At 45.4% G+C, this 20,040-nt stretch overlaps 1 protein-coding gene across 4 annotated transcripts in view; it reads left to right on the plus strand.

The window, feature by feature from the left end:
* SEMA4C (semaphorin 4C) overlaps window positions 1–19,866 on the plus strand; it is a 100,848-nt gene extending 80,982 nt beyond the window's left edge. For 3 of the 4 annotated variants that reach the window (XM_033950258.1, XM_033950262.1, XM_033950260.1), the window contains 9 exons: window positions 1,393–1,509; window positions 1,619–1,773; window positions 4,473–4,648; window positions 5,116–5,260; window positions 5,474–5,696; window positions 10,595–10,710; window positions 11,986–12,143; window positions 13,561–13,628; window positions 16,168–19,866. In XM_033950258.1, the coding sequence (XP_033806149.1) occupies window positions 1,393–1,509; window positions 1,619–1,773; window positions 4,473–4,648; window positions 5,116–5,260; window positions 5,474–5,696; window positions 10,595–10,710; window positions 11,986–12,143; window positions 13,561–13,628; window positions 16,168–17,024 (2,015 nt within the window). In that variant the 3' untranslated portion in view covers window positions 17,025–19,866. The remainder of the gene's footprint in view (window positions 1–1,392; window positions 1,510–1,618; window positions 1,774–4,472; window positions 4,649–5,115; window positions 5,261–5,473; window positions 5,697–10,594; window positions 10,711–11,985; window positions 12,144–13,560; window positions 13,629–16,167) is intronic. The other variant, XM_033950259.1, reaches the window with a different exon arrangement.
* The last annotated feature ends 174 nt before the right edge of the window (window positions 19,867–20,040 follow it).

The raw sequence follows: 20,040 nt of genomic DNA on the forward strand, positions 1-20,040 counted from the left end.
GAACTGTGGCTAAATAGTAGTACTACATAATTAGGAAAATATTTTGCTCTGCTGTACTCCTTGGTTAAATAGTATGTGTATAGGGGTGGAGGGGGAGAGGTCTTTTCTAAAGCTGACCAAAATCATATGTCTCAGCGAAGAAGCTCAGAACTTAGCTCTGTCAATGCTACTGGCCCTAATACAGATGGATCTTGGAGTCCCTGTATACCCTGAAATTAGAAAGATATGTGCCTTCCATATCCTGGCTCTTAAGAGACCTGAAAGCTCTTGGCAGTATTGTATACCCTCTGTTGGGACCTAATGACCTCTGAGCACTTTTGTAGCTCAGGTAATTCAGGGTCTTGTGGCTGCCTCATTCCTATTCCTACAGAAACCCCTGTATAAATCAGAAAATCTTTGAATGGGGTGATGTAAAGGTGAATAAGTCAGAGACGAGAGAATGGCTTGACACACTTTTGGATCAGTAAAGGCAGGCTTGAATTTAAGTATAGGCAATGTAAGCAACAACCTGCAATGCCAAATTTTGATAGGCGCCATAGCGTTACTGCTAGGCGTGCCTCAATCCAGGTCTGCTATGGCTGTACCTTAGTTTTGCAGCAGCCAACAACACTTCTTCCTTAATAATATTTTGGCATGAGACCTTCTGGCACTTGCGTGCTGCTAGGCCCTGTGATGCCCACCCCATGCACTGGTTTCCGTGGAGATGAGAAACTGTGCCAGAGCAAGAGGTGTTGCATGGCCTGTCAGCACATGATTTCTGAAAGATTCTGTACTGGGGAGTTAAGGAAGAAGTACATCTGGCTGCTGTGAGCGAGCCAAAATTTATCAGGGTAGCATAAAAGGGAGGATCCAGGTAAGGGCAATGAGTAAGGAAGGGGCAAACCCCCCACCCCTTTCCCCATGATTTCAGGAGAAGACTTATGGGCAGCCATAACTTAAATCCAGCCCTGATTTAGGGCATCCTGTTTCTTGAGAGACGCTCTTGTGTTCTGAAAGACGAGTTTGTGGTGGATGGATTAACTCCCAAATCCCTGTGATCCTATCCTGGAGAGATCTGCCTTATGTGTTTTTGAAGTGGTTAAAGCGTTAACAGGGCAGTTCTGTAAAATAGGTGCTAATGTTTACCTACATGTTATGTGCATGTGACTGGCATAAGTGCTTCTAAATGTGCTTCTAAATGTTAGATGCGCTCATATCCGGTTAGGCTAGTGTTTTATAAAGGAAATTAAGCGCCTACATTCTTTTCACATTATTGGCTCCTACCAGATGCCCTAGTACATTATTCTGTCCTAAGGTCCACCAGGGAATTTGGATAGCAAGCAGCTGTGTCATGGGATTGATGCCATATTCTGTGTCTGTTAATCATACCACGTTTGGGATGCTCTTCCATAGATGGTGCATTGTATTCTGCGACATTGAATAACTTCCTGGGCACAGAACCAGTGATCCTTAGGAATCTGGGCCAGCATCACGGTATGAAGACAGAGTACTTGGCCTCCTGGCTTAACGGTAAGAGACTCTTCCTGCTTTAGAATGTGGAGGGAAAGGAGAAAGGATCTGGCTTTGACAGCTGACGGGTATAAAGTCTCTTCACCCTCTTATGTTCTTATTTCCCCAGCAGAACCAAATTTTGTGGGCTCAGCCTATGTTAAAGAGAGCATTAACAGCAGCATTGGCGATGATGACAAGATATACTTCTTCTTCAGCGAACATGCTGTGGAATATGACTGCTATGCAGAGCAGGCAGTTGCTCGTGTTGCCAGAGTTTGCAAGGTACGAAAGGGTGTGCTGTAGTAAGAGAACTGGAAATGGGGAAAAGGATGTGGAATATACAATCGGCAAGGTTGAGGAGACAGAGAGGCTCTGTATCTAAAGCAGGGGAAATGCAACAAGTTAGAAAATACTGCAGGCCATGTAGAGAAAAGTGGAAGTGCCTTCTTCCTCTACAAGCTATGCACTCTTGTCTCTTTTCAGTAGTAATTCAAGAGGAATTATATTCAGGGCCAGCTTTAGGGGGATGGGGCAAATAGGGCAGCTACCCTGGACCCCGTAGCTCCAAGGTGCCCTGTAGTCCGGGCATCTTTTCCTCTTCTCCCCACCACTGTCCATCTCCCTCCCTTCCCTTCACCTTCCTAGTATTCTTAAAAAATCAGTCTTTTCAGAGGGGTCCTAGCTCAGTAGCCATCCTCTCAAACTGCCTGCAGCTGCCGCAAAGCTTTCCTACTGCTGTGATCCACCCAGGAAATAGGAAATTGTGTCACAGGGGGCGGATCTCAGCAGAGGGAAAGCTGCTGTGCCAGGGCCCTCTGAAAAGGGAGATGGTGCACTTCTCCACTGCACCAAAATTGTACCACTCTTATGCCTACTGCTTCCTCTTCTGCTGCTACACATCACGGCAAACAGCAATAAGGCAGAGAGAAGCTATGGGACCTTCAATAATGCTGCTCTTCTGCATATTCTGCCTGTGCCAATTCTGGTCCTGCCCTCAAAAACAGGAAGTGACTTCAGAAGAGGGCCTAGGGGGAGAGGGAGAGGAGATGCCGGGCTACAAGAATGGAGGAGGGGGCATACTGGAAATTGTAGGATAATGTGGGAGAGACTGAAGAGGGGGCAAGGAGATGAAGGAGCAAATGTACAAAGGTATAAATGTAGTAATGAGGAGTAGATGAAAGATGGAAAGGGATTGGGACTTGTAGACCTCCTTTTTGTAGTTATACAACCACACTCAAAGCGGTTTACATACAGGTACTTCAAGCATTTTCCGTATCTGTCCCGGTGGGCTCACAATGTATCTAATGTACTTGGGGCAGTGGAGGATTAAGTGACTTGTCCAGGGTCACAGGGAGCAACAGGAGACTGGGAAAGGAGTGAGATGGGAAATGGGAGAACTAGAGCGTGAAAAAGGGAGATGAAAAATTGAGTGGACCGAGAGGCAGAAAAGAAAAAAGGAAGAGAAGAACTAAAAAGGGAAGATCAGGTATATCAGAGACTTGTAGTGAGGTAATGAAACAAAACAGAGAGAGGAAAAAGACAAAATGAACAGCAACCACTGGAAAGGGAATTATCAAAAGATATAGGAGGCCAGAAGAGACAAATCTGGACCAACAGGATGGAAAAATAAAATGTTCAGACAACAAAAGTAGAAAAAAGTGATTTGTTTTATTTTGAATTTATTAACTGGAATATGTGCATCACAGATCTTTGTATTGTGTTCAGTGCCTTATCCAGATAGCTAATCGTGTTGGGAGAGGGAGGGGGCAGTGGCCCTGGACTCAAGTGGGTGGGCACCAAATTTTTTCCCATGCCCCCTGCTCAAATGCAAAGCCCTACCAGCTCAAGACCTCTTCTGTTACGTCCCTTCCGGATTCCATACACTAGGTGTTCAATCCCAACCTGCAATCCAGGAGTTGCAGAAATTTTCTGAGCATGTGCTCCTCCCCTTTAGACTGAGAGCTAGAGCTATATCCAGTTTCAATTTCTGCAAGTAATCCATGCAGAAGTCTTTTGAATTTCTCTGCTTCTTTTTTTTTTTTTTTTACTTAAAAGTTCGCTTGAGACCACTTTCTGGTAGTTCCCTGTTGGTGGAAAGGATGCAGTTCCGTGGAGCCAGACTGCTGCTTCACTGAGAAACTTCCCATCCATAACACACCTTCCAACATGCTTCTTTGCTGTCTGGATGCACAGCAGCTTAGAAGTGCTGTTGCATGCCCAGAAAGTTAGTTTTGATTATTGGCACTTGGACGTCCCTACTATTAGGACGTTCAAGTGCCGATTTAGGCTGGTTTTTGGATGTTTTAAAGTTTTGATTATGAGCCCCATAGTGTATAGAATCCAGAAGGGACTAACAGAAAGTAGATTATCGAAGGTAAAAACCTAATCTTACATTCCTCTGGTCTGGTGGCCAGAATTCTGCAAACACTGCAGCTGGTGGCAACTTGGGTACACTGCTGCTAGCTGTGGTGCTTGGAGATTTCTGGCTGCCAGATCAGAGGAGGTGGTCTTCAGCTGCCATGGCTTCAGGGAGGGGGGGAGGTGGACCTAAGCCCAGGACCCCTGTGTGTCCAGTACAAAAAGTAGTGCATATCTGTTTTTATTTCTCCTGTGATGTAATATTTGGGAGGGTGGGGGGTATTTTCCCCTAACATATAAATGGCCACAGAGGGTATAAAACTTAGTCTCATTTGCATAGAAATATTTTTGATATCAAATAATTCAGCCCTCTGCTTTCTCCTGAGACATTCTGTGGTCTTATAGCTGGGTAAGGGTATCCAGATCTGTCATAAAGCTACAGATGCAGGTTATGAAGGCAGCAAAGTCATCTCTGCCCTGATTGGTTACCAGGAGATCCCAGTGTTGGTGGGGAATGGGTAGGGATGAGAAGAGTGATATGACTCAGTGTATTGCAGGGCTGGGGGTGTCCGAGTCCCCATTTCAGTTTGGTGATTCCTTCCTCTGAATGCTCCTCTCTTCAGGGTGACGTGGGAGGTGCTAGAACCCTACAGAAGAAGTGGACTAGTTTCCTGAAGGCTCGTCTGGTCTGCTCTGTCCCGGATCGTCAGCTGCATTTCAACCAGTTGCAGGCTGTGTACACACTAAATGGCAACACCTGGCGTGACACACAGTTCTTTGGGGTCTTCAAGGCCTGCTGGTAAAAGCTTTCAGCTTGCTTTCTTCATTCCCTTACATTAGACCGTGAACTGGGATCGACCCAAATGCTTTCTGAACTACTCTATATTTTCCAAGGTGCCGGCAGTTTCACGCACTTTACTGGCAGTGTCAGGAGTTTCAGCTGCTCGGAGTCTACCTCCTGTGTTCATTTCTCTTGTAAAATTGTCTCTCGTAAAATTGCTGTCAATCTCCTCAGCAGAGCTGTGATAGATACTACCTAAGAACACAGAGATGGAGCAGGCCTCTAGTTAATTGTTCTGGGGGATGGGTACAAGAGGGGTCCACTTTCTTTAATCACCTTATCTCCCTCAGGGGTAGTATTAGACTTCTAACAGTGGAAGTTTCTTCCAGCTGGGCCTGTGATTGTGCTGAATTTCTCCCATCTGGCCTCTTGCAAACTGATCCATGTTCCTTTCTGTTCTTTGATCTTCTTTTGTCCCTCTGTAGTGGGGAGATCAGCATGTCGGCCGTATGCCAATATACAATAGAAGATATACAGAAAGTGTTTGAGGGGCCCTACAAGGAGTACCGGGAGCAGGCCCAGAAGTGGGCACGATATTCTGACCAGGTGCCCAGCCCCCGGCCTGGATCGGTAAGCTTTGGGATTCAACACATGCCAAGGCTATACTGTAAAAACTTGTGCCCTCTAAGCAGAATTTAGTGGAACGTGAATAAAGGAACACACCTCGGTTCAGAGGGACGTTAAACAAAATGCCACATTGCCCATCCACTTTGTGTAGTGCATCAGACTGGCAACAAGAGAATAAGTTGTATAGAAGTAACACGCATGCTCTTCTCTGTTCAGTGCATCACAAACTGGCACCGAGATAACGGCTTTCACAGCTCCCTGGAGCTACCAGATAATACCCTGAATTTTGCCAAGAAGCACCCGTTGATGGATGGGTATGTGTTGCCACGGCAGCACAAGCCCCTGCTGGTGAAGAAAGATGAAAACTTTACGCAGCTGGCGGTGGACCAAGTCCAGGGGCTGGACAAGAAGTTGTATGATGTCCTGTTCATTGGTACAGGTTAGTAGTACAAGGGGAGAGGGAGGATGACTGCAGGGCTCCTATTTGGATCAATTGCAGCCTCACCAGCATTAAGTATTACAGTTTCTGAATCAAAGAGACTGAGAGATTTTCTGTTTAGATTTTATGAAAGAATACTCCCGCTCCTCGATACAAAGCAGAAGTTCATTCCCATTTTCCTCTCAGGCACATGCTGGCAGGGGTCTGTGCTATGATCAGGGCCAGCTTAAGGCAATAAGGCCCAGGGTGCCAGAGCTCAAGGCTCCAAAAACCTGCCTTGCCAGTTCAGCCTTCAGAGCAGCCAGAGTGTGCTGCTCTTCCCTGGCCTCTGTGCTCTCCTCTTTGCACTGCCACTGGCATGATTACAGGTTTCAACATGAGAACAAGTACTCCCTGTTCTTGTGTTTTAAATCTGCAGTGCAGGCAATATTGAGGTCCCTCCAATCCCATCCCTCAGGAAGGACCTTCAGTCCTCGGGATTCCAGTGAGCTCAATGTGACCCCTGCCCAAGTCCCTCCCCTTTCTAAACCCCACCACAACTCACCCCAGTGGTTCGGGAGATGATGAGGTCCTGCATAGTGACTGGCTTCTTCAGAATGGTGTCGCTGACCTCTAGCGGTAGTTTCTTGGTACTAAAGGGTTCAAACTGTCGGAGGAGCTTTTTTCCTTTTTATGGTATCTTGAACACTTTTAGAGGTTGTACACAAGACTACTGCTAGGGGTTAGCAGTATCTTGTTGAAGGCGGTGGCCACCAGGATAGTAGCGAGTGAAGGTTCCTTCTGTCCCCTTCTCCCCCTCCAGATCCCTGGAGTAAGCCGGTGAATGCAGGCAGATGGGGGGAGGGAGTTGGCTGGTTAGGAGCTGATGGGTGTGGGCTGGCTGGAAGAGAGCTTGATGCAGGGTGCCAAACTTAATTTTTTCTTTCCCTTAGGGCATTACAGTCTCCTGAACTGGCCCTGGCTATGTGAGGGAGAGTCTCGTTTCACAGAAACTGGATTATTAGATTTATCTGTTTATTATGATTTGTTTATTTATTTTAGACTACTGAGATGTGCAGACTTCTTTTAAAATCTCTGAGTTAAACTATTCAGCCCAAGGAACCCTTCCCCCCTCTTTAGATCTTCAAAAACATGAAGCATGGGAAAAGGAAATCAGCTCAGCTATTTTGAATCCACTTTTGAGTTTTCTTCTGGATATGGTTTATTCAGGGAAATTCCATATTCTAATCTCTTGAACGATTTAGATTGAAGTCTTTTGTTATGAGTTTGACTTCAGAATTTTTCCTATAATTGTCACTTATGTAACACTGGCATAGCCATGGGTGGACTGGGAGGCACAGGTCTACCCAGTAGTGATATGGCTAGTGGGGATTCCCAATTCTGGCCAGCTGAAGACTCCAGTGATCGGGATGGGTCTCAGCTGCACTCCCCTAAGCCCCACTACTTTTTAAATCCTTTTTTTCTTCACTGGCAGCAATTTAATAAGTGCTCAGTCTTGTATCTCATGCATTTGGAGCCACAGCGAGATTTTCCAGGACCATCATCGCACTTAAGGGTCCTCCTTGATGTTTTATAGTTAATCTTAAAGTCATCCAGTCTTCCATATATTTGCTCATATATTTTCTTTTGCTCATTTCAGCTATTAAATAAAATAAAAATAAAAAGTGGGTCAGTAGATTGGGCAGACCTGATGGGCTATGGCCCTTATCTGCCGTCATCTATGTTTCTATGTTTATCTTATTCAACCTGGATGATCAAGTCAGTGGCTCCGCAGTCTTCTTTTTATCTGTTTTTCTTTTCCAGTGTGAAATTGTGTTTTTCATGTCACGTCTCTCATCTCCCTACTGCTACTTTTCTGCATCTGTACATTTTTTTTTTCTGCTTGCCTTTCCTCACCCACCGGTTCTTCTCAGCATATCTCCTTTCCCTTGGCCCCTTCCATCCTGCTGTAGCCTTACTTCCTGTCCCCTTATCTCTCCATCTTTCTTTACCCAAATCACAGTATTCTGTTTCTTTCTCCCAAACCTACCTCCAGGGCCTGGCAGAAGCAGCAAGAGCACCATAGGGAGAGCAGTAGAAAGGCTGCTTTGTCTTTGCAGACTCCTCCCTCTGTAATGAGCAGAGGAGGAGAAGGAAGAATGGAAGTAATATCTCAGCATTTTGGATAGAGCTTCCAGCAGAGAATGATGGTTGCTCCTGCTTCTGTCTTGTTTCTGTTTCCCCGCCACTGCTTCTTTTTCATGTCTGTTGTCTATGTGAGACGGTGAACACAGGGGCCGGGGATGATGCTGTGAGGACCCAGCACAGCTCTGTTTTGCTCCTGTTGCATGCTATGCAACACTGCTATGTCTCTTGCCAAGAGGCCTGGCAGTATTAAGGGCAGACAGACTGGAAATATCTGGTAGACTTGGGCTGTCTGATCAGTGTAGTTGCTTTGCCATATGTAATCTGGACCCTGTCACCTCACTGGGATGATATTCTTGGAGTCAGTGTGTATCTGGCAAACCCACTATAGCTGCATTTGTCTCTGGTCTTTATTACCATTACCCCATGTGCCTCAAAGCTGGAAAAGAGCCTCGTAATAGACTTCAATCCCTCCTCTGTATTTCTGCAAGGGTTTCTTATCAAATGGTATTGGAGCATTGACTGCAGGGCTGGCTCAACCTATGGACCGGATGAGAAACATGAAGTAAGATATAGGCCAAATGGCCCATGCAGTCTGCCCTTCTGCAGCATCCACTATTTTTGCCAGAGGTTGTGGTAAAAGCAGATAGCTTAGCTGGTTTTAAGAAGGGTTTGGACAATTTCCTGGAAGAAAAGTCCATAGTCTGTTATTGAGAAAGACATGGGGGAAGCCACTGCTTGCCCTGGATAGGTAGCATGGAATGTTGCTACTTTTTGGGATTTGGCCAGGTATTAGTGACCTGGATTGGCCACCGTGAGAACAGGCTACTGGGCTTGATGGACTGTTAGTCTGACCCAGTAAGGCTATTCTTATGTTCTTATCTCCTCCTCTCCCTAAGGGATCCCACATGCCTGTCCTATACTTTCTTGAATTCAGACACAGTCATTGCTTTTACCACCTCTACTGAGAGACTATTCCACTCATCTGCCATCCTTTCTGTAAAAAAAGTATTTCCTTGAATTACTCCTATCATCTCTTAACCTCATTCTATGCCCTCTCACTCTGGAGTTTCCTTTCAAATGAAAGAGACTCGCCTCGTATTTATGCCATTTAGGTCATCTCCTCTCTCCTGTCTTTCCTCCAAAGTATACACATTGAGATCTTTAAATCTTCCCCCATACACCTTATGACATAGACCATCAACCATTTTATTATAGTTGTCTTCCTCTGGACCAACTCCATCCTGACTCGTATCTTTTTGAAAATGTGGTCTCCAGAATTGTACACAATCTTCTAAATGAGGTCTCACCAAAGGCTTATACATGCCCATTCCTCTCCCTATGCACTCAAGCATCCTTCTAGCTTTCACTGTTGCCTTTTCAACCTGTTTGGTCACCTTTAGATCATCACATGCTATTACACCCAAGTCCTGCTCCTCTTTCATGCAGAAAAGTTCTTCACCCCCTAAACTGTACTTTTCCCTTGGGTTTCTGGAGCTCAAATGCATGACCTTGCATTCTTAGCATTAAATCTTAGCTACCAAATTTCAGACCATTCCTCAAGCTTAACTAGGTCCTTCCTCATGTTTTCCATTTCATTAGGGGTTTCTGCTCTATTGCAGATTTTGGTGTCATCCGCAAACAGGCAAATCTTACCAACAATATTGCTTACAAAAATGTTAAAAAAGAACAGGCCCTAGAACTGAACCTTGAAGCACACTGCTGGTAACATCCCTTTTCTCAGTGATCTCCATTGACCATTACTCTCTGTCACCTTCCACTCAAACCAGTTCCTGACTCAGTTTGTCACTTTAGGACCTATCCCAAAGGCACTCAGTTTATTTGATACCTGTGTGGAACATTGTCAAAGGCTTTGCTAAAATCTAACCACACCATGCAGTGATCACTAGATGCCAGATGATCACCCACTATAACATTAGAAACACTTTACCCATTTGTAAGCACTAAGTCCAGTATGGCCCCATCCTTTGTGGGTTCCATTAACAGCTACTGGAACAGTTCTCAAAGAGAATCCAGGATCTCCCTACTTCTGGGAGTTCCCGCAATAGGGATACCCCAATCAACATCTGGCATATTAAAATCTCTTATTACCTTTACTTTACCTTTTTCAACTATAATGTGAATGTCTTCTAGTAAATCTCTATCCACTTCTTCCATCTATTAAGGAGGCCTATAATATATTTTTCATTCCCTCTTTCCAGTTTGATCCACAGTGCCTCTTCCTTACCCTGTAGATCCTGCAATTGTGTGGCCTTAATATGATCTTTTATCATATAATCCCAGTCTCCCTCATTTTCTTCTTACCCAGTCTTTCCTGAACAGATTATAGCCTGATGTAACTATATCCCAGTCATGGCTCTCCGTGAGGCCCTGGTCCAAGGCTTTGGTGAGAAAGGGTTCCAGAATTCTAATCTGGTATCTCTTCCTGTCATTTCTCTCTGCGAGTGGAGAGGGAAAGATGCCAGACTAGGATTCAGGATTTTGGCACCCTTTGTCACCTGCAATGGGGGCAGGGAGGAAGACTTGAAATCGAAAGGGAGCTACTGGATTATGGGAGGAGGGGGGGAGGCACCGATACAAAAGTTGGCTGTGGGTATCATGGTCTCGTGAGCTGGCCCTGACTGGCTATAGGGCTGTACTGTTGATGGGAAGACATGAGGGGATGCCCAGGAAGTCCATGATGCTTTGTAAGATCCTTTATTATTTGAAGATGCTGGTTTTGTTCTCGTGATCATTTTTTTTCTCTCTTGCAGGAAATGGCTGGCTGTATAAAGCAGTGAACCTGGGCTCCAGGGTACATGTAATAGAGAAACTACAGCTCTTTAAGCATGCAAATCCGATTGAGAGCTTGACCTTCTCCCACAAAAAGGTACTTACCTGTAAAGTTCTTTGAAAAAATTGGGGAACAGTGACAAGAGAAGAATTTATCTCCACATAGAAGCCAGCAGGCCACAACCTGTATTGTACAAACACATTATAAACCCTCTAGAGACAGGGAAATAACCTAGTGTACCTGAATGTGACTTGCTTTGTGATATTGAAAAAGGTGAGAGCTAAATCTAAATTTTTTAAAAATGGAGAGCAGAGCTGTCTGGGTGCAGTGCTATACTGTACTGACTAAACCAGCGGGCAGCTCCCATCTTGTGACAAAAGTTGAGGGCTTCTGTTGCAGTTGCTGATGGGGGGAACAGTCATAAATTGAATGCAGGGCTTCCCCATGAGACACTGTTTTAAGCATGTTCCATTTAGCAGAGGATTGGAACACTTTAAAAAATATACAAAAATGAGAGAGGTAGAAGCTGAGTGGCATCATATCCACAGAACTCGAAGGATGCCAGCTAGTTCTGAGGCACTTGGCTTGCAAGCTGCTCACTTGGAGCACCAAAAATCTCCATTTTCAATAAGAGATATCCACCCAGCTAAGGATCTCTAAAAAATATTAAATTAAACAGAGAGTCTATGGAGGTTCTGCTTTGAGGAGCATTCTGTGTTCTATAATGTACATATTTTGCTGAGAAAAGCCAAAGGGAGGCAGTGGGCGAGCAGGAAGCAGACATCTGTAGCAACAACACATATACTATGTGAAGCAAAATCACATGGGAAGTCAAATAAAGCAACCACAAGGTTAGGTAGAGGTAGTGGGATGGACAGGCATGTATCAATAGGAAGCCTGCAGCTGGAAGAGAGCAAATTTGCTTCAGCTGCAAAGGTGAAGAAAGAGTGTTGGGGGGAGAGGGAGCAGAGTATTGGGCCAAACCTGGGCGATGGTGGGGGGGGGAGGGTCAGAGTATTGGGTTTAGCCTGGGTAGAGGGGAGAGGGGGCAGAGTGCCCCCTCTCCCTTCGCCCAGGCTCAGGCCAACACTCTGCCTCTTCGCCCAGGCTCAGGCCAACAGAGTGCTGGGCTCAGGTTGGGGAGGTTAAGGCCATATATTATCTGTTGTTACAGCTATCGGGTTACTATAAGTAAAAATGTGTCCATGAGGAGACCAGGCATCTTTTTCTCTTTGATTAATTTAATTCAAATGTTGACTATCCATAGTTTGAAGGAGCCAAGAAATGGGCCATTATCTCATGGTATCAGCCAGGGAAATGTGTATCACTTCATCTAAGTCCTTTGATACACTGATCTTGTTCCCCTTGCAGAAACTACTTTTTGCTGGATCATATGCCGAGGTGGTGCAGTTGTCTGTGGCAAATTGTAGCAAATACCTGTCCTGCAGTGACTGTATTTTAGCCAGGGATCCCTACTGTGCCTGGAATCGCAACACTAGCCACTGTGTGCAGACCGAAGAGCATGATAGGTGAGAGGAGTCACTCATCGGTTCTTAATGTGAATATAGAGCCTTTGGCTATGCTTCATGTATGTCAGGCTGTCAGGTAAAACAATGTATGAGTTATGAGGGCAAACTTCAAATGATTTACTTGGGTAAAAAGCAGCAGAATTAGGAGCTGAAAACTGCCATCTCTTCTGTGGTTGAAGCACCCATTTTTCACAGCTGGGGCCATACTGGGGTGAATACTATAAACCAGAAGCCTGATATTCAGCCTTTAGTTTAAGGGGCTGGCAAACCACTTCGAGCCGTGGGCTGATCTAAGCCCAAATATTCAGTATTGGGGCAGGTGCAACTCCCAGTACTGAATTATGACGGCCAACCCAGAAATTAGCCAGACACTGCCCAGTATCAAACTGGTGCCCAGTTAACTCATTGCATAAAATTAAGGCTGCTAAAAACCACCACTAGTAGGCTATTTTTCCGTTCTGCCCCACCTCTTCTCTGCCCTCAGACTGCAGTTTTGGCATAGGCAGTTGGAGGAGAAACTGCTGCCAAATATCTGGGTAAATGCCATTGACAGGGCTTAATTTCTGGTGGAATGGCCCGGAACCCAGTTCCAGCACTTCTTTTCAGAGTCCAATCTCTTTCTTCCAAGCAGCTTGTAGAGCTGAGGAGGGGAGGGGGCATACTGTAGGTGGCAAGCAGCGTATTGGGATGTTATTTTGAAATGCTTACAACTACTGTACTTTAACCCTGAAGTCTGTGCCTTTGGTCAGAGGGTGGGAAATATTTTCACTTTTAAAAATTTGCTTGCAGAAATGTGAGCAATATGGAAAGGGGGGGGCCTTAAGAATTGCCTCCTGTAGTTAATGCAGAGTGTATTCAACAGGCTATGTGAAAAGCAAGCTATTCTATAGAAAATAGATTTTTCAAAAGCATGGCTGAGAGCTTCACTGCATTTGCCCTATTGTCTCTCATGCTGTGCTTAAATGATAGTGTTGAAAAAAAAATGTATTTTTGACATTTTTCCAGAAGTCCCGTTGTGAGTTTGCTGATTTTTGCCATCATTTTTGGTGCTTAGCTGATTGGCTTCAAGCAGACACTTGTTATAGAGGTCCTCTAGTGTCTCCTAATTGCACAAAATGGTAATCTGTCACAGATTAAGGTTAAAGATTTCTATAAAGGTCAGCCTGACTGTGGCTTGGCTTGTCTTCCTAAATATAAGAGTTGATGGCTTTTTGTGGAGGTGGTGGGAGAACGGAGCTCTCTCTCTCTTTCTAAAGCATGCTTGAAAGTGCTGTAGAGTTTGTTTGTTTCTTTGGGGGGGAGAAGTGGGGACTGCCACATTTCCTTTCAACACCCAAGGTAGTACAGGTTATTGTCAAATGGATATGACTCAAAGGAGACCTCAGTGTGTTTGATGGCTTCTGTTTTTGATTCATAGGCCTTTTCTTCTCCAAGATGTGATGAGCCCAGATACCGCTCATTGTAATGATCCCACCCAAAATACAGGTGAGCAGTTTAGGCCCTGGACAGGCCATTACTTAACTTTCCCACATCTCTAAAGAATGAGAGGTGTAAGCCCCCTTTTTCTACCCAGCTGCTGGGAAGGGACCACACAAAGTATATCTGCTTTTAGGAGGCTCAAGAGCCGGTATCAGCATCAAGCTGGCAGGCTGTCACAAGTGCTCTCCACACAGTCTCCCTCTCTTTTCAATGAAGCAGACCGCTCCAGCAGTTATGAAAAACAGCTCTCAACTTTTACTTCTTCCAACAGGAACAAGAGACACACTTAAATAATGCAGTTCCAACAAATACAGGCACTATGAACATTCTTTATCGTGACTTATTTTAAAAGGAAAAATCTCCTAACAAAAAGATTCTCTGTTTTGGATGGATCGTGATCTGTTGGGGGAGATCTGCCCAAAGACAATTCTCCCACCCAAAGCATGAGCTTAAGAGCTCCTCTGAGGATGTCACTCATATTTTTTTAATCTACCATTCAGAGAGATCCAAGCACTACCTGGGTCTCATTCACTGCACATTTTCCAGAAGTTGCTGGAACCCAAAAAGCTGGGTTTCCAACTGCCTTCTGAACTTTGTTTACCCTGCATTAACAGTGCAGCTCAGATTTCACATACCAACCACCTTTGGCGGCCCTAAGCCTAGGAACTGCTATCAACCATTATAACTCCACAAATCATGGTCAGGGGAGACTCATGCACCAATACTCTTAGCTCCCTGGAGCATGAAGTCTACCCCTGGCAATAGAGGTTTTCTGGTCACCCTAAAAGGAACCTGAAAGAGGTTGGTGACAGAAAGAAGCAACAGCTGTCAAATAATGGACATGGTTTTTGTTTGAATTTGTAAAAGGCTTGAAATGTGAGCAGTAATTTCTCCAGAGTAGGGTTACCAGACATCTGGGAAAACACAGACGTGTACTTTTTCAGGGACTGTCCTGGTGCCTGGACAGTTTTTGTTTGTTTGTTTGTTTGTTTTTTTAAATGGGTGAGTCTGTCCGGGTTTAGCCGGCTCTCCTGGGCCTAGTCACTTTACTTGAATCTTCAGGCAGCCAGCAGCAGCAACAACAAGGTAAGCCTGCTACCACTAGCCTGCCCCGGAAGCTGCCTCTTTGGAGCAACTTTCTACATAGGAGGGACTTGCAGAAATGCTGCTTCTGGGGCAGGCCAACGGTAACAGGCTTACCTCGCTGCTGCCTGAAGATTCAGTTACAGTGGCTGGACCTGGAGAGGAGGTAGGTGGGGGAGTCGGGAGCTAGAGAGATCGTGAGGGGAAGCAGCATTGGAGGAAGGGGGTTTGAGAAACAGCACTGAAGGGAGGGAGAGAGGGCTGGAGAAACAGTATGGATGAAGGGAGAGAGGGCTGGAGAAGTATTATGGAAAGAGAGAGTGCTGGAGAAAAGAGCATGGAGTAGGGTAGTGCTGGATGGGAGGGGAGAGACAGAAGCAGCAGGAGAAGAGGTTGGAAGGAGGGGGGAGGCACCTGCAGTAGGGAGGTTGGAAGGAGATGGAAAGAAAGAAAAGTATCCACAGGAGAGGGGGGTTGGCAGGAGAGAGAGAGAAGCAGCCATGGGGAAGGACGGTTGAGGGTTGGAGAAAGGGGAATAGAGAGAGAGGGAAACACTAAAAGGGTACAGAGGATGGGAAGGGGGACCAAGGAAATGTGTGGAGTGTGGGCGGGGTTATGTGTCCTTTTTTTTTTTTTTTTTGTCTTCACAAATGTGAATCCTACTCCAGAGGAATAGCAATTGAGAATGACTGAGCTATGAGGCTTTCTGAGACAAAGCAGCCACATGAGTCTCAGAATAACTTCAGTCACTGATGCAAAGCTTTGAAATGTGATAAGGAGACTGAGTGTTGTAGGCTGTGGCAAAACTGGGTTATTAGGATACTGTCTTCTCTTTCATATGCTGGGTTTTAAATTTTGCGTGAATGCAATTACTACAGAGTGCAAGTGGAGTTCAAAGCTTAGAATATGCTGTCCATAATGGATGCAACTTTAAAGGTAGTTGACCTCCATTAGGCTAAGATTTTGCTATTATAATGCTACTGGTTAATAAAAGAATATAATGTGAGCTTTCTGACTGTGCAGTGACTTAGTTAGATCACTTTAATGCAAACTCACACTGAGCATATATGGGCTAGATATTGCCGTATTGACAGCACAACTTTTATTGCCAGAGAAACTTATTAAGTTAGGGGGATTGACAAAGACAACAATGTGTATTTTATGCCAGTGTATATTACTTCAATTTTTTGTCTTCCATTTGTATTTAGATTAGGATTTGAGTTTTGAATACTCGTCTATGCATATCTGAGTTCCAGGTGAGGTATTGTTCAGGTGCTTAGTTTGTAATACGATGGAGGGTTGAGTGACTTATCCAAGCTCATACAGAGCATCAGTGGACGAGGTGGGATTTGAACTCTGGCTTCCTTGGTTCTTAGCCTGCTCTGCTAACTATAGGGCTGTTTCTTTACTCTGTTCAGTACAGAGAAGACAACTTAAAAATCTTAAATCTTTTTCTTAACAGTGAGCATGACATCAACAAAGAATATCACAGTGGAGATGGGGGTGACTGTGCTCCTTCCATGCCAACTTGCCTCCAACCTGGCCCAAGCTTATTGGACTTTCAATGGCAAGACAGTTTCCATAGAGCAGCAGGTCATCCTGACGGACTCCATTCTTTCTGACTCCACACTGAAGGTCCTGCTCATCTCGGAAGCCAACCCTGGCCATGCTGGCAGCTACAGGTGCCTCTCAAAGGAACAGAATACATGGCTTGAGGCAGAGAGCTACTATCTGTCCGTGCTAGCCAGACCACCAATGACGCTAGAAGCCCTGGCTCCTTTGGAAAACTTGGGGCTGGCGTGGATGGTAGTGGTAGCCCTGGGAGCTGTTTGCCTAGTCTTGCTCTTGCTGGTGCTTTACTTGCGGCAGAAACTAAAGCAGGAGCTGGAGAAAAGCTCCAAGAACATAGAGAGCACACTGGTGTATCCCATTGAGCTGCCGAAGGAGCCCAAGAGTCCCAAGTTTATCCCCAGCACCATGTCCGACTCGGATGAGAAGCTCTGGGACCCAGCCAATTACTACTACTCTGATGGCTCTTTGAAAATCGTGCCAGGGCATGCAGTGTGCCAGAATGGCAACTCGCCTTCTCCCACCAGCAATGGGATCCCTGGCCAACCCCTCCCCACGACTGCCCTCCACTCCCCCAATCGCATCAACTTGGGCAATATTCGTGGCTCAAACAGCAATGGCTATATTCGACTGAACCTGGGCATCACTGAGGAGCGTCCAGACTACAGTGACGTAACGGAGGAGCTGCGGTGGAAATTGAAACAGCGGCAGGCACTGCCAGACGCCAACCCTGAAGAGTCTTCTGTGTGATGAGGAGTGGAGAGAATGGCCAATAGATGCTGCGGGAGCAAAAAGCAAATTTTGCACGATTACAGCTACCTCAGGGACTTCCCCGCTGATCCAGAAGTTGGGAATGGTTCTCTTGAGCCCTAACATTTCTGACATCCTTCTGAAGGGGGAGAGGGGCACCAGCTAGTTGGGATCACAATTCCTTCAGGTTTGCTGGATCCTGGGCTCCTTCCATGAGTGTACAAAGATGATGCAGAGGTGCCTGTAGTGACTCAGTATTTTGGGGGGGAACATTCAGAATTATTTGAGCACTCTTGAGACCTTTCTGTGTGGAATTAGTTTTGTTTTTGCTGTCCTGTTGAGGTGGTTTGGGCTTTGACCCTGGCCTGGAGGGCTGTTGAGTAACTGATGTAGAATAAGGGGGACATTAATCGTAAGGGCATTTCCATTGTATTTGAGCTGATATGTCTCCTCCGTATAGGCCACATGCACTGAACAGCAGGGAGGGGAGAAATCTCACTTACCAGCAGTTGCTCATCTGCCAAGCTGTAGTGGCCCTTGGCCATCTACCCTCTCAGGTGAACAAAAATGCTTCCCATTTCTGAAATGAGGTCTTCTGGATCCAGCTCCTGGGAAGTATATTGCTTTAAACACTCCAGTTTTTCTCCAGGTGTGACCCTGCTATAGAATTAAAGCTGCCAGTAATTTACTTTTCTCTCCGTGTGCAAGAAAGAAAAGTCCTGGCTTTCAATTAATATTTAGAGTTAGAGCCTACTCCTTTTACCCTAGATCCTGGGTGGTGATTGTTTTGCTCTCACTCGAGGTCTGCATGCTACAGGTTTTTTTTTAACTGAAAAGTGTGAGCCAACCCCCACCTCACAACCCTCCTTCCCACTCCTTAATGTTCTTGAAGTAGTCATTGGGGTACTACTACTGAGAGCGAAATGTAGCATCACCATAAAATTGAGGGCCGCAACCCAGTCTGGTCTTCAGCGAATATGTATATATATATGAAATCTAGTTGCATTTACTGCTTCCATTGTTAGGCAGGTAAATCTTGTGCATATTCATTGCAGAAATCCTGAAAGGACTGAGGCCTGAGCTTGGGAACCCCTGCCGCCATAAAATGTCACTCAGGCAGGATGACGGAATCTGGTAAACTGGCACCAAGCAAGTATCTCATCCAGTGCAGCTACAAGCTCCCTCTTTCCCAGGGGAGAAATGATGTGGTCCTTGTCACTTGCTAGTTGTTAATGTTGGTGAGGATTTGGGGACAAGTATTAATAATGCAAGGACCCTAGCTCTTTCCCCCTATCTCTCCAAAGCTGTGGTTGCTCGAGGAGCCCACCGCCTCATATTCTAATGGGAGGGTGAAGTTCAGATACAGCTTCATTTTGAGCATGGTCACAGAGAAATACTTACAATCACCGCACGTACCCATGTGCTCCATATCCTGTCATTCACGTGCTGCATGTAATGCCTGAGCACACATTGGTTGAATTTTTTGTTGTTTTTATGTCCAGCTGGGGAGTGATGCCATAAGTAATGAAGACTTTTTTTTGTATGGGAAAAATCTGCTTATGCTCTGAACCATGGAGTTTGCTGATCCTTTGCTGGGTGGGTTGAACTCCCTCGTACCCATCTCCTGCCAACTTTGTGCTTGTTCTCATACAGTATTTCTTCAGGCAGGAGGGAGAGGGGTTCACCATAGCATGTGCATTTTCCAGAGAGATACTTTTAGGGTCTCCTCTTCCATGCACCAGCCTCAGTGTCCATAGCACTGCAGAACTCCGGGAAAGCACTGAACAATGAAGTCGAATTTCTTGGGTTATGTGACCAATTTTGTTTGGGTGAAGGATAGTTCCTGAAGTTTGAGGGGAGAGGCAGTTTGCACTTGCCTATAGATCAAATGAGACATTATAAGGCAACTAGATGATTCCACTTGCTAAAATACAAGCTGAGCCAGTCCAGGTTTTATCTCAAGGCAGCTATGGATTTTGTTCTGATTTCACTGAGAAAAGCTGTAACTTCAAATCTGTAGGGGGGCAACCAAGACCCTCCCAATGTGTTGCTAATGACATGGAGCTATGAGGTCATCTTCCTGTCAGATTTCATAATTCAGGAATGGATGTCTTCTGTACTAGCAAGTTCCTATCTTATGCATTCTCTTCTTCCATCAACCACCCGCTTGGGGCTCTGGCTGACTCTTAAGATGGGAGAGCTGGATGGTGATTGTCCCTGCCTCATACGCCACTGAGCTGACCTTGCTTGTCTCAACTGTCTGGAAGCAGTCCTGGCTTCTGTTTTGTTTGTTTTTTTTCCCCCAGTACTGTTAATTACAAAAGGATTTTCAATCTGTCTCCACCAAACCCAAGATCCTAGATTTAAGCCTGCAGCTTTTACTGCCTCTGAAGTTGTGAGGGTATCTGACCGTTGAAGCACAGCTCCTGTTCTTAATGATAGGAGTTAAAAAGAAGAAAAAGGGGTGGTGCAAATGGATAGCTCTGTTATGCAAAACAAAAGTAAAAATTTTCCAGTTACAAAAAAATTTGTATATATTTTTAATATTTGCAATAGATAGGGTTGTTTTATTTTTAATGTTCTTGATACTATGAAACTGCCAAATTTTACTATACTGTTCTTAGATCTAAATGTGAATAATGCCAAGTAAAGTTAGTAGTACTGTCTCTGTGGTAGCGCTAGTGATGGCTACACTGCCATAAAGGGAGCTAAGCAGTGCTGCAGGGGAGGTTTCTTTGTGTAGGGTTACCAGATTTTCAGGAACGATAATCCGGACCCATGGCCCCCCCAGCCCCGCCCCCTCAACCTATTGGGACGGCATCTGCACATGCGCTGGTGTGACGCGATGACATCATGTGCGTGATGTCACCGCATTGTATCCACACATGCGCAGATGCCGTCCCGACGTCGCTCGTTGCTAGAAGCGTTTCAAAACCCGGACAAAGTACTGGGTTTTGAAAAGCCGTCCAGAAGTCCGGACATGTCTGGGGAAATGGGGAAATCTGGATGTCTGGTA

The sequence above is a fragment of the Geotrypetes seraphini genome, chromosome 6 (genome assembly GCF_902459505.1).
Source record: "Geotrypetes seraphini chromosome 6, aGeoSer1.1, whole genome shotgun sequence".
Classification (NCBI taxonomy): Eukaryota; Metazoa; Chordata; class Amphibia; order Gymnophiona; family Dermophiidae; genus Geotrypetes; species Geotrypetes seraphini.